This window comes from Acanthopagrus latus, chromosome 15 (genome assembly GCF_904848185.1).
Source record: "Acanthopagrus latus isolate v.2019 chromosome 15, fAcaLat1.1, whole genome shotgun sequence".
Taxonomy (NCBI): Eukaryota; Metazoa; Chordata; class Actinopteri; order Spariformes; family Sparidae; genus Acanthopagrus; species Acanthopagrus latus.
In genome coordinates this window covers 26,319,018-26,333,215 of record NC_051053.1, presented here as the reverse complement: position 1 = coordinate 26,333,215, position 14,198 = coordinate 26,319,018, and the positions used below count along the sequence as shown (strand labels likewise).

General features: G+C 41.8%; 1 protein-coding gene across 5 annotated transcripts in view; it reads left to right on the top strand.

Annotated features, from left to right (window-relative positions):
• gfra1a (gdnf family receptor alpha 1a) overlaps positions 1 to 12,545 on the top strand; it is a 101,458-nt gene extending 88,913 nt beyond the window's left edge. For all 5 annotated transcript variants that reach the window (XM_037124423.1, XM_037124424.1, XM_037124421.1 and 2 more), the window contains 3 exons: positions 321 to 502; positions 7,265 to 7,312; positions 9,630 to 12,545. In XM_037124423.1, coding sequence (XP_036980318.1) covers positions 321 to 502; positions 7,265 to 7,312; positions 9,630 to 9,782 — 383 coding nt within the window. In that variant the 3' untranslated portion in view covers positions 9,783 to 12,545. The remainder of the gene's footprint in view (positions 1 to 320; positions 503 to 7,264; positions 7,313 to 9,629) is intronic.
• The last annotated feature ends 1,653 nt before the right edge of the window (positions 12,546 to 14,198 follow it).

Below are 14,198 nucleotides of genomic sequence, written 5' to 3'. Positions count from 1 at the left end.
GCTGCTGAGATTATGGCGCCCCAGTGGTGGGCTGTTACAGACCTGGAGATCTTAAATCATGACTGTCTTGGCGGAGGTATGTGCTCTACTGAACGCCATTATAGTTTTGAAATATATGTCCATAGAGTCCATATTACCTGGTTGGTTTAAATCAGGGCAGGTTGGTACGGAAGGTGAGTTCACCTGCAGAAGTTATTTCTTGCCAAGCATTAGTTTTTCTTTTGTTGTTTCTCTCCGTATTTACCGACTTTGTTAACTTTATCACCTCCCCAGAAAGTATTCGTCTTTCTCATCTTATTTCCCTCCCTGTCCCTCTGCAGGTAACGCCATCCAGGCCTTTGGGAATGGAACCGATGTGGGAGTGTGGCAGCCCATGTCCCCCGTCCAGACCACCACCTCCACAACCACCCCATACCAGAGGAACCGCGAGCGCAACCCCAACACCATCGACAACCACATCAACGCAGACACCGGCATCTACCACTTCTGTGGCAACCTGCAGGTTAGAAATGCACACTGAGGCCAGATTTAGATTCAGAGTGATGACTGTGTTCGGAGGCTCAAGGGTTCCAGCCAGTCTGGGGCAAATCTAATCCCAGGCCATGAAAACATTTTCAAAACTTTATATCTGTGTGGAAAATATGTTGTTTTTTTTTCAGACAGATCAAGTTTCTGAGCTACTATTTCTCCTTATCTGACCTGCTGATCCTTCCATCCATTTCTCTCAGTCTCACTATCCATAAATCTACAGTGTTTGTTCATCTATAGCTATCTATCTCACAGCCCGTCTGTTCCTGTTACTGCATACCTGACCGTCTCTTTATCCTCCAGCTCACATTATATATCTTTTTTTTTTTTCTAACTTTCAGGCCAGCTCCATTTATTTATCTAGTACCTTCACAGTACCCAACATGACAGGTTAGGACAGTGAATCAAATACTACATAATAGTTCAAGGTTGTTCATACACAAGTAAAGTCTTGTGCATAAAATTGAAGCACGTAGCTGCTGAAAGCGGAGATATTTCTCTCAGGTGTTGGTGGAGAAGGAGAGTATAAGATGTACGACTGGTGATATGGGATGATAGTTTGAGTCACTGTCAGCTCAGTGTGCAGAGAGGCAGCTGTTTGTATGTTGGGCGTAACAGTAACAGTTTCCGATTCCTCTTGACTTTCTTTCCTGGTTTTGTTTGGCCGGTGTGTCAGGTTCTTGTTGATGACACACTCCACGTGGCCACATGGTGCCCGGTAAGACTCAGAAAGTGTATTTCTCAGTCGGAGCAGCCACTCCTCCTCTACAGGAACAACCGTTATCTGGCTGATGAAACAGACGGATCACAGGCAGCAATCCTGAGCGCGGGTGATGGGCTCCTCCTGGGTCAGGGAGGAAGTGGGGATGATACTGTCATTACCAGCAGAGCAATGACAGGGACTCAGGGACTCAGTTTCACACATAATGATACGTCAAACCCTGATGAAGCGTTCGAAAATCCCTCAACATTTTTAAATCCACTTGATCATTTGCTCTTGCAACAATAACCGTACCTAAACATGTCACTTTCTTTTATTCGTGTTGTTATTTCTGTTGATGATGCTCCACGCTCTTGTAGCAATCACACACTGCAGTGCAGACATTTTTGACATTTTTCAGATGTTTTTGTCGCTGCATGTGGGAATAATTCAACACTCACATCTACAATTATTAGAATATGAAAACAAATGACTTGCGTGCCTCTGAATGAGCAGTTTTTGTGCTTCGACCCAACCAGCCGTATACAATAGACACAGTGAGGAGAGAACAACTGACTGACTGAAACAAAAAAAACATAAAGAAAGTCTGAAACTATCTGTGGTTTTGTAGAAATGTACTTTTCACCATACAGTGCTTATTCTGGCGACTGGGTTGCTTTATGTCCATGACTCAGAAAAAAACCCAAGACTACAGCTTAATTACACTGCCCTGCACACACATACTCACAAAACACACATATATGCAGTCATAGTTTAGTCCACACACAGATACTGAGATCGCTGCAATTACACACTCATGCCCGTACACACAAACACCCACAACACAAGCGCTTGCTCTCGCTGACACACACACACACACACACACACACACACACACAGTCTGCACTGGTTAATGAGCTTCGGCGGTGTATCGGTGCGTGCGTGCTGTTGGCGCTGCTCTGATAGCACGTCAAGTACGAGTTAATGAGAGAGTTGTGTTTAACCACTTTTTCTACTGTGTGTGTGTGTGTGTGTGTGTGTGTGTGTGTACAGCTCCTCAGTATTAGCAGCATGGATGCATGTATATATGTATGTATGTGTGTGTATGTCTGTGTGTGTGTGTGTGTATGTAGGCATCAAGGCAGGCTGTGCTGTTGTAATAACACACTCGGGGGTGACAGGCCTGTGAGAGGATTCACTCCACTCCCCTCACTGAGATCTCTCTCTTTCACACACACACACACACACACACACACACACACAGAATAATAACCATTAAAGAGTGACTCAGAACCGCTCCGCTTCCAGCAGATGACAGCGCGACAATACGTACAGTGTTCGTCTCACAAGAACCGAATGAAAGAGTGGAGAAACAAAGGTGTAACCACCAGCTGAAAGCTCCTCAGCTCCAACTCAGCCCGGTGCCTACCCTGATGTCAGCGTTTTCAAATCGAGTTTGACTCCTTCGTGAGATGTTCAGACAACATGACCGTGAGCTTCAAACTACATTAGAGGCAATCCAGTTCTCCATTTTGTTTTCCCATACCTGTATGAAAACAGTGGAAGTGTCGGGTCGCTGAAATACCTCTGCAACTCTTCGATCCTGCTGACTTTGGTGATTACCTGATTTCTTTTTTTTTTTTGCAACGCCACCGGCAGGTCGGTATTTTTTAGCTTGTAGTGAAACATCTTGACCAAAATTCAGGAGATTACACTGAGATTTGACATCATTAGTGCCTAGAGGATCGCTCTTCATGACTGCTGATCCCCTGACTCCGAAGACTTGGTACATACATTCAGGCTTCCTGGTCGGGCTTTTTGCTAGTTTTGCACACAGATGTCGATGATCCTCTGACTTTTTTGTCTCTGCCACCATCAAGTCATCATTTCAGTTTGTCCAGTGCTTCAGTTTATGACCAGATACAAAAACTAAAGACATGCCCACCCCCTCAGATGCACGTTGTGTTTTACCCTGATTAGCAAACATCAGCATGTTAATCGCAAACATAATTAACTGTGCTCACTGCCGCGTCTTCTTCATTTTTACTTGACATTTGTCCCTCTGTGAGAAGAGACTTTCTTTGTCCTCTTCCTCTCACAGGACTGTTTTTCCTTTTTCAACAGAGCTCGCTGAGCCCACAGCCAAAACCACCACAGATAAAACAACATATAAACACACACACGATGCCACAACAGGGAGGCAAACATACACACATACATATTAACATACTTTCCAAGCCCCAGGGCTCCATCAGCCTGTTCTTATGAATATAGTTGACTCCAGAGCAGGAGGGAAGTGCCCTGGACAAATATGGAAATGTACCACATGCTAATGTGACTTTTGAGAACGGGCAGGTATTAGGCAAATCCAAAACACGTGGACACAAGGCAGGAATATATATTTGAATTTGTTCACGTCCAAATCTTTTTGAATTGGCAATAAGCATCGGAATGTTTTGATATTACAGGATGCTTTCCAAGGTATGCAAAGGTTCATATGGTCCTCATACACATATAATCACAGACGAACCTGCAATATAGTATATGTGTGACGTAAAATAAAGAGTCAGTTCACCCAAATAACCAAAAAAAAAACATTTGATATCTATCCATGTAGATAGTTTTTTGCTGTGTTTGCAATGAATTTATATCCAGTTATCTCAGGAATCACTCAGTTGGATATGAAAAGTTTTAGACAGCATAAAACACTGAAAATATGTGTTTTCATGGCTACAGAAATGGATATAAAAAAGCCTTTAACAACATCGGATAACACTGAAACTGTTGTTGTTGAGTGGTTGTGTTTGTGCATTATGTTCGGAGTGAAGGACGGGTCTAATCTTGAGTTTTGAGTGGTAGTAATTTTGAGAGTTGCATTGAACTATTGGATCACAGATTGTTCCACAGATGGATTTTTATCTTTTCATTTAAAAAAAAAAGACACAACTTTAAGAAAAACAGTTATCACACTGCTGAATCGGTTCGTTTTGAATCATAGTGGAGACGTAATAACAGTGAAGAACTGCACGGAGGCAGATGGAGCCGTATATCTGAGTGTGAATCCGCAGTATAAATTCACATTTATATGATTTAAATTTCAAAATGTTTTTTGCTGTGAAACTCTCTGCGTGGCCTCGGGATTTCAGACTCGTTACAATCTCTGTTTTGTTTTTTCAGTCTACGATGAGAAAACTGTCTATACAATGACTCCAGACACAGATGGGAACTCATCGTGAAACACAAACTGATGTCAGTTGTGTTCAGTCATTGTTTCACTCCCAACTAATGTGGAAGATAGTCAGCAATCTTGTGCTTCAAACCATGACGCTCTACTTACCCTTTTGCCAGTTTTGTACATGCAGGGATCTGTGCTTCAGTTAGGAATAATGCATAATATGTACAGACTGGTTAGACTTGCAAAATAAAGCTTGCTGACAAACATTTCACATATTTGGTAGATTTAAAAAATGCTCTGAGTAAGACCCGAGCCTTCTGAGGGAAAGTCCTGCTGACTTGGACTTTTCTTCTTCTTTACAATAATGTACTAGACGGACACTTTAGCAGTGTCGCTCGAGGAGTAACTACAGCGTCAAACTTCAGCGTGTGGCGTCTGTATTTGACGTGTTGGGAGTGAGAACTGGTCCTCTAACTTTATACAACCACTTGTATTTTCTCACTCCATGCTTGGAATTCTTGGCTTGTTCGTTTGTTTGGGTCTTTATGCAGAGTCTTGAAAACACACATGATTTATTGACATCATTCCACCCGAGCTTTGGCTTTTTTTTTTTTCTTTTTTTTTCATTTAGGTGCCGAAGCAAAGGTGTAATAAGAGAAAACAGCTTCTCACTTTCTGTATTACCATGCCCGCTGCATCCTGTACATCCCTATTTTTGGGCTGCGTTCACGATACTGTATACCGGAGCCATTTATTATTCTGTCACACCTACAGGCTGAGCACGCTCGCATATACACACATAAATACCCAGAAGCCAGAACTGGAGTTACATCCACTTACAGCATCCACCGTGAATACAGCAGCGCAGTGTGCAGGTCACTGGAAGCAAAAGGAAGAGGTTTTTTTTATTTTTATCTATTATTATTATTTTTTATTTTTTTTTTGCTGAAGCCACAAACTCCTACACAAAGTATCAGACTCACAATCAGATGCTTGATTTACCAAATACAGAGCGAAATGAGATGTTTGGATGCTGATTGAAGGCCCGAGCCGCAAATCAGCAAATCAATTCATTGTGGTCTTGCAATCAACACGTGGTAATCAGGGAAATGTTTAGAAAACCTTCACCTGAAGAGTAAATACTCAGAGGAGAAAATGAAGATTGACTGTGTGATGCGTCACAAATGTGGTGTTTGTGCACTCGTCTATTTTTTTCTCATCAACCCTTGATTGTATTTATTTTACCCAAATGCACTCATTTTAAACAGGAGTAATAAGGTCATAGATATAGTTAGGGCTTTTTTGATTACGTGCATAAAGCAGGTCTTCCTCAGCGAACACTCTGAGGTTAACATGCTGTTACGCGTACGATTACATTTTCAGATGAATGTATGTTGCAGCGTGACACGATCACTCACAGAAAGCTCACTGCAGCCAAGTGCAGGTCCTGTAGCAACTGCACTCCCCAGTGGTACTGTAAAGTTTCCTCTGAACCCCGACCTGACTGAACATCCACGGGCTGGGCCGGAACAAGTCAGACCCGAGGAGGGCCGACCTCAGGGATCCTCCTCCAGCAGGACCCCAGTGGATCCTGTTTCTGTGCCTTGGTGGATCAGAAAGTCCAACCAGCAGTGGGGCTCCATGGATTTGTTGGACATCACATCAATCTGAATGGGATCTGGGGATTTTGGAGGCCAGATCAACCTTGAGCTCCTTGTCACGTTCCTCTGGCTGTTCCTGAGTAGTGTTTGGTTTTTTTTTTGCATCGTGGCGCCCGTATGGATATCAGGACCCAACATTTCAATGTGATGAGATGATCAGCGTTTATCACTTAACCATCAGTGTTGTGGACAATGTAGTTTTGTGGACAACTACTGTTCTTTTCTCAGCTGCATACACAGAGATAGAGTGGGTTGTCCACTGATCGGAGAGTCATTCAGTCCTCACCTCGAGCTGCACGTCACAGTGACGAGTGTATTACTAGAAAGACGTCTCTATTGTCCTTAAGTGTTTCAGAATCTGAGCGTAATCTGAACCATGTCGCAGCTGCTGTGAACAAATATCAGGGAATTTGAGGACGTTGGCATTGGATGTTAAAAATACAAAAAAAAACAAAACAAAAATGTCAGCAGTCAGAGCATCAGTCATAGTTGTCGTCACGGAGCAGCATCTAACCTTCATCTGCACATGAGTGTGTGTGTGTGTGTGTGTGTGTGTGTGTGTGTGTGTGTGTGTGTGTGTGTGTGTGAGAGAGAGAGAGAATCAAAGAGTGTTTGAGTGCGTGACAGCCACTGAATGATAAATCTGAGATGAAATCGGAGTCTGGGTTTGACTGTCCCTCTGTGCTCAGCCTTGCTCTTCTCTTCCTGTGAGTGAAAATATCAGAGGCTTTAAAAGTTTAACAGGCTCACGAGGGTAAACTCTCCAAGGTTACTGTAGTTTTTTTAGCTTTAGTTCCCAATCTGCTTTTATGATCAGATCAGCGCAGCGCTCCCATAAAACATACAGATTGGACGCGATGGTTATTTGAAGTTTAGTCACAGCGTCTGAACACTGATGTCTGTGTGATGTTCTGTACCTGTTGTGTAAATCTATCGACGGTATTTTCAGCCTAATTGGATTCTGGATTCTTCCATCGATTGTTGACCAAAGCAAATTAATTATAGCGGCAGTTGTCAAAGCACTGAAAACGCTGCCGTGTTGTGATGAATGAAGCAAACTTTAACAAACAAGTTAACTTTAATTGGTTCATTGATGTATCGTCTGCTCTTTTTCATTAACGAAACTATCATTTCAAACATAAATCTTTTTTGTAGATGGTAACAGATGATGTGACTCTTTGTGTGTCTTTTCTGTTGCAGGCTCAGAAGTTGAAGACAAACTCAACTGTTGATGGCGTCCTTTGTGTGGTACGTTGCGTCAATTGTGTTATGTTGAAACTCTAAATGTTGCTCCATCTTCCTCCCTGAACATGAAACGTGATCATGATATGACACCAATTGCAGAACTCTCAAAATGGTACAAATATGAACTAGCAGAGGTTTGCAGAAACGTTTGTATGTCAACAATCATTTGTTGTTGTGGGTATGATTGGACAAAAGTGCCATCAGAGAACACTGTTTACATCTTGACCCCAGTTTATCTCAGAAAACAATTATATCTATGACCACGAGGCCGTCGGAAGTTTCTGACCTGCCTCTGACAGTCATTGCCACGGCAATCCTGCCCGCCGTCTTTGTAAACTCCACTTCTTTGTAGTTCCTTAGAGGCTGAAATGGGATTGTTGCTTATCTGGTGGCTTTTAAAGTTCACTGTAAATGTCATTGTACAATAATAAGGCACTGTTATGCGCTGGACTGACATTTAATAGCGGCAGGGACAGGTCCGGGGGAGATGACCCAGCCACTAGCTTGCAGCTTTATTAGCAAGCCAGAGGTGGTGGTGAAGCTCCGTGTACACATACTGACGCAGGGCGGCACATGCAAATGTCTGCGCACACACACGTGCACACGCGACACGAGTACTACTTTGCTTTCTGCTGTGGCATTTTAGTTCCAAAAACAACCTTTTTGTGTCATACCAGATGAATTCATTTGCAAGTTTTTACAGGTGATGATGGTATTGAATTGAACAGCCTAATCTCTTGAAATATGCCGCGACTTGCATGCATGAAGTGAACTGCAACCTAAGATCCACTTTGGGTCCAGGTGGATGTGTGAGGACAGTTCTGGCAAACACATCACCAGGCTTCTGAAAAATCAAGTGTCTCTCAAATGTCTGATGCAGATATTAAAAGTTAAGACCTGCATTTCTACAAAAAATATGGAGAATGGCACATGATGCTTGAGATGCTTGGCAGCATTTTATGCACTTTGTTTGTTGATTTGGTCGTCATGTATCAAGTTGTCTTAAAAAAAAAAAAGGCTCCAGAATCTGCTGTGGATAAGATCCAGAAACACCTGCCACAGCTTCACATGCCACAATCTGGACATCCACACAGGAAATCAGTCGACTCTGAATATATATATATATTTATCCAAGATGCTTTTCAGGTTATTTTCAACTTCACCAACACAAAAATGTAGCTCTATATTACACTGACCGTCCGTGTCCAACCCATCTGCTGTAGTGTGATGCAAAAACTCCTCATGCACTTCCTCTGACACTTGGTTCAAAAAGCTCACAATCACTGAAAACTGTTCCTTTTTACTATCATCTTTACTTTCATCCACCAAGGCGGCAAAGTGCTCTGCATCCCCCCCACCACATCGCTTATTCCTATTGATATCATATCAGCCATTACAGTAAATATGTCATGATGGAGGCATTTGATGGATTACTTGCTTCTTGTCCAATGTTGCATCAAACATTGCAATGACATGCAGAAGCTCGAAGAAATCGCCCTTATTAGATGACTCCTCGCCCTCGCTGTGCCCGCTGTGCGACCTGGTCGTCTTGGAGATATTTGCTAATATTATCTAGTCTCAAAATATATATTATTATTCACGTATATCCTCATTTTTCAGTTTGCAAATCATAGTATTCACACATTAAAGATTATAAGTGAACCACAGACCTTTTCTTGGGGGCGCTGTGCCTGTGCTGGGAGCTTACAGCAGCTCCTCCCTGGCGCCGAAGATGAAACTCGCCCTTCTACGACACTTTTTCCCCCCATAAAATATACATCTAACAAGATACATTGGTTTGTATTTCCAATATCAAAAATTACTCCTTCGAGTGAGTTAAGTGCCTAATCAGCTGCTCAGCTCAAGAGCAAAGTTGGATCACTTCAAATTGACTTTCCACTAATCCTGCCAAGCTTTATATTTTATACAGTTAACATTTCAGCCGTGGCTAATTGCTCTCTAATGATCTTCGTAGCAGTGAGTCGCTGGTTTCAGAAACGAGTAAACAAAAACCGACCCTTTTTCTTTTTTGAATGCCACCATCAATGTTTTGTGCAGGCTAGCTACTTAGCATTACAAATCAAGAAGAGTTTGTTATTTTGCATTTAATGGCTACAAAATTGATAGCAATGCTATTTAAGATAATGCCAGAAAGAAGACGGATTAAGTTTATGTGCCAGGTGGAAAATAAATCTGCCTCCTCTCCAGTTGATGGTTCATACAAGATATAAACATATAGAGATTAGCCAGTTAGCATTGGTATATTAGAATTTGTATATACTTCACTAACCTCTCCCTCTCCTGTCCGTCTCTCTCTCAGGACCCTCAGATAGACGGTCCAAGTACGTCCAACGCCATCCTGAAAAACTCGGCTGTCTCCAGACGGCCCGCGGGCCCGGCCTCTCTGCTGCCCCCGCTGCTCTTGCTGTGGTACTGCAGCCTGCAGGCGCTCTCCTCGCCGGGCGTCTTGTAGCCTCACAAAAACCACAACGGACTGACAAACACACATTTGTATAAAAGAAAAAGCAAAACAAGAAATTATATCCTTTCTTCTCAGTAATACCTGTTGTACTTTTATTTCCCTCTGGATTCTATCTCTCTCTTTTGATTCCTTCTCTGATTTTTTTATGAATTTTTTGGGAAGCTTTGTTGTTTTATTGTTTATTTGGTTTTTTTGCATTGCAGCTGTGTGCAAAAAAACGGTGATCTACTCTACGTGTTAACTCAGTTTGGCTTTGTGTTCCCTTTGGGGGTAGTTTGAAAAAAAAAAAGGGATTTAAAAGCTTATGTGTTGCTCACTTGGGCAGAAATTAGAAAATACTCGAGGACTACATGTCTATAAACCACAGCTTGTGGCTTTTTTTGGAAAGGTAATGTAAATTAGAATCGATTTTCAGAGTCGTCAAATCTGTTTTCATCCACGTCTGTTTGTGTGTTGAGGCTATAGGTGGGGTCTTTCGCTTAAAAGTCACAGTCAGTTCAGTAACGGCTACATTTTATCACTCGGGCAGCCTTGTAGGTGTTATTCAGTCTCCTCTGTGATTTGTGTATGTTTTGATAATGACGTGATTTGGTATTTTACATTTTTTTTTAGGAAAGATCCACGTGGATATTTACCTGACAGAAAAAGATAATGTCACTCAAAAAACCTTTTTCTTTTTTTTCTTTTTGCTTTTTCAGGGTGAAAAACATCAGAGAAGTTAAAAACATCTGCGCCCAAACTGTCTTTAGTGTAGCTCATACTGAACACACACCGCCGCTGGTGAAAGCACACACGCAAAGACCCACAAACACATACTGCACACTTTCACACACTCAGACGAAACCGTCAGAGACACACACAGCACCAGGCGTTCAGCTCCCCCTTTGCTTTTTTATTTTTACTCCTGTTTTTTGCCAACAGAGTGATACTCAGAGATCACAGGACGGAAGGAAATACGCTGCTGTGGATGGCTCAGTCCACTTCACTTCATTAGTGATTGTACATACTTGTAATTGTTAGAAGTCCAAGCCATGTTCAGTGTTTCTCTACGAAGGTGACAGAGAAGCTGCTGCAGTTTCACCTTGACTGTTTTTTTTTTCTTTTTTTTGGAAGTTTCAATGTACTTTTTTCTGCACCGCGTCCACGGAAAAAACAAGAGCTGAGGAAAAATAAATAGGCTTATTGTTGTGGAGTATATTGAACAGTGACTCACATCGCCATCGCTCCAAAAAAAAACAAAACAAAAAAAAACTCAAGGCTTCCTTTTTCTGTCAGTTGAGTGTTACCACTTCTTGCCTCAATTGTGAATCTGTCCACACGTGTTTGGAGGAAGGAGCGATAGTTTGAAGTTGACCGTTTGCTAAGCCCCTCCCCTGCTGTCACGAGTAGCATGTGTGCAGTTTACCATAATAACTGTGGCAGAGCTGCAGCTGAATAATTAGTGAAAATGAACAAAACACTCTTTTACACTTAATCAATTTAAAAGTCTAAAAAGAAACTGGCAGTAAGCGAAGACATGTCGATTTTTATTGTTTACAGCTAGCTCATTGGAAGATGAGGACACTCAGTCAGAGTTTTTGTCACACATGTGATGCTACATCAAATTAGCATATCTTGCTAACTCAATACCTCAGTACAAACCGTGCTGATGCTAACAGGTCCAGGGCTAATAGTTAGCATTCAATAGTCCTTGTAGAAGACGTAGAAATGAAGGACAATAGCGTTATAAGGAAAAATATGATATGAATTCAATTTGTATTATTTGTTTTAATTCCATTTAAATCATTTTTATAGGGGAAACTTACTTGGATGAACAAGATGAATGTGTGAAAAGAGAAACTGGCCTCAGTATCTTTGACAAACATCCTCACACTCAACAAAGAGCAGAAGAGAGCAGCTATTAGCTTACAGATTAGCTTTGGATCATTAGCCTCCTTCTCCTTCTTTTTTTACTTAAAACATTGTAGTAAGCTATGATAAGCTCCTTAGCATTGGAAGTGATGCTATAGAGTAGTAGTGTTATATAGGTAGGTGTGCTCACACAAGCAGCTGGGAACTGTTGAAGTCATTCCTTCCTGTTTTGCTCTGACATTTTTGGTCCTGGGTGGAAAACAACAACCATCTGTTTGCTCAGTGGATGCAGACGACGTCAGCGTGTTGATTGGACCGTGAAGCCCTGAAAAAAAAAAAAAAAAAAAAAGAGCTGCTTAAACAATGATTGCATTGATTAAAGGCGGGGTTTATCAAACGGTCAATCCTGGCTTTTTCTACGAATCGGACTCCAGCAAAACATGTGACATGTGACTTCTGTACCGTCTGTAATAACGTCAGAGCATTTTGTACGTTTGCTCCTGAGGACTAACAAAAAAAAAAATTTAAAAAGCATCGCAGACACGCTCAGTTCTCAGATGTATTCTCATCTGTTCTCATCAGCTCTTCAGATGGAGGCGTTTGGTTTCTCCCCACAGGAAATAGAAAACCTTTCACTTCCCTGCAACACACACACACACACACATGCGACTCAGACGTTTACACACATCGCCGTGGGCATGTTCGACGCGTTACTTTAGCCACTCGGAACACTGACGGGAGCATTTTGCGACACGCTGCTTGGGTTTGTGTAGCTCCTCGAAAAACATGATTAATGTATTGTAGAACTTCAATGTTATTTACCGAAGCATTAACATGGTATATGCACTGTATGTACTTGGCTGAAACTATAAAGTGGACAAATAAATGTCTGATGATATTCTATTCCAGAGCATTGTGAGCTATTTTGACATTCAGATACATTGAATAAGCCAGAATATTGTTTTTTATAACAACCTATGTGTATATTTCTCCCAGTATGTACATGACTATGGAATATTACTGCATCTGAGAAAGAGGATATCAATGTAACTCTCCTTCTGTAGTTAAATAGGCCCATCATGATGTTGCTTAAATATTGTATTGATTTCTGGGGCGAAGATTTGAACTTATTTTTCTACCTTTTTTTAATTTCTTTTTTTTTTTGTCGTTTTTTGATGAATTGAAGTGAACGAGATGAATCGGCCGCAGATGGATCAGATTTTATGTGCCCAATTTTTTAAAAAGAAACTGTTTCCTTTGCCGTCGCTGTAATGGTTTTGGCTTTACTGCTGAAATATATACAGGGACGACAACAAGGAGTTGAGCAAAGGAGAAGAAAATGCGTTGTGATTTGAAACTAAATATATTCTGACATACCGCTGAAGACAGATCGGGATGTGTGCCGAAAGAAAGGGAAATGTTGTGAGTTGCTGCACGACAGAAAATTCAAACTGAGACATTTCTCAGTGTTTTTACACGTCGTCTGATCATTTTATATTTGAATCCTGGTGCCATGTTGTCACTGGCCCTTGAATAAAAAAGTTTGTAGAGACGGTTTTCACACGGGAGGAAAAAGCAAATTCTCATGTGAAAAGGTTGCAGTTTCAGCTGACATGTGAAAAAGAGGGAATAAGGTTTGGAAATGTTCATCTCACATGTGAAAATGTGAAATTTTACATCTAACATTTTTGCCCGGGCAGCACTGTCACCTTTCTTTGAGCCCTCTGAACCTCAGCGGGCCTCAAAAACTGGCACCACCACCTCCTGAAGTAAGGATCCCCCATTTGGACAAAAATAAGTCAAAAGTTTGCTGTTTATCTCCATCCACATCTGTTGTTTGAAAAACACCAAAAACATGGCTTTTTGGTGACGCAGACTCCCTCAGATATCCGGCATCATTAACTTCTTAGCTTGTGAAAAATGTAAAATCTATTGTACAAAAGTTATGATTAAAAACTGTTAAATCACCCAGATGTGTTTGTGCGTGGTGTTATTTCACTGAACGAGGACGAGAAGGAAACGATTCAGGCGCGCAGATCGACGACATGACGGATTAAAGTAAAGTCTGAGGTCGTCCGGGGAGAGAAGACGGCGCCTGATAGGATCTGAGGAGTTATTATGTCGCTGACCTCGGGTTGCCAAGCCAGAGGAAAGACGTAAAGAGCAGAGAGAGATGAGAGCGGATAAAGAAAAGAGTCATCGGAGGTTTCCTGACATCTTTTGAGCTTTTTGGCCGAGTGGTGAGACGCGGAGGGGTCACATCATGCCGGCTGAGCGCTCGGCGATACGATTCAAAGCTGCAGGAAGAGAAACAACAGGTTCACCCTCCGTGGATCGATGAGGAAACGCTCGCCTGCGAGCAACTCGGCCGCGGCCCCTCGTTCTCGTTCGATTTGAATCCATTCGTACATTTATTGACCTGCTGCTGCCTCGATAACATTTAAGACGTAACTAAAAAAAGTAGCATCAGTAAATCTCCAGGCTTGTGAACCTCTTGTACTATAAAACAACATAACATTAATTTAACTGGTCGTTACAGTTTAAAAAAGGCCGATG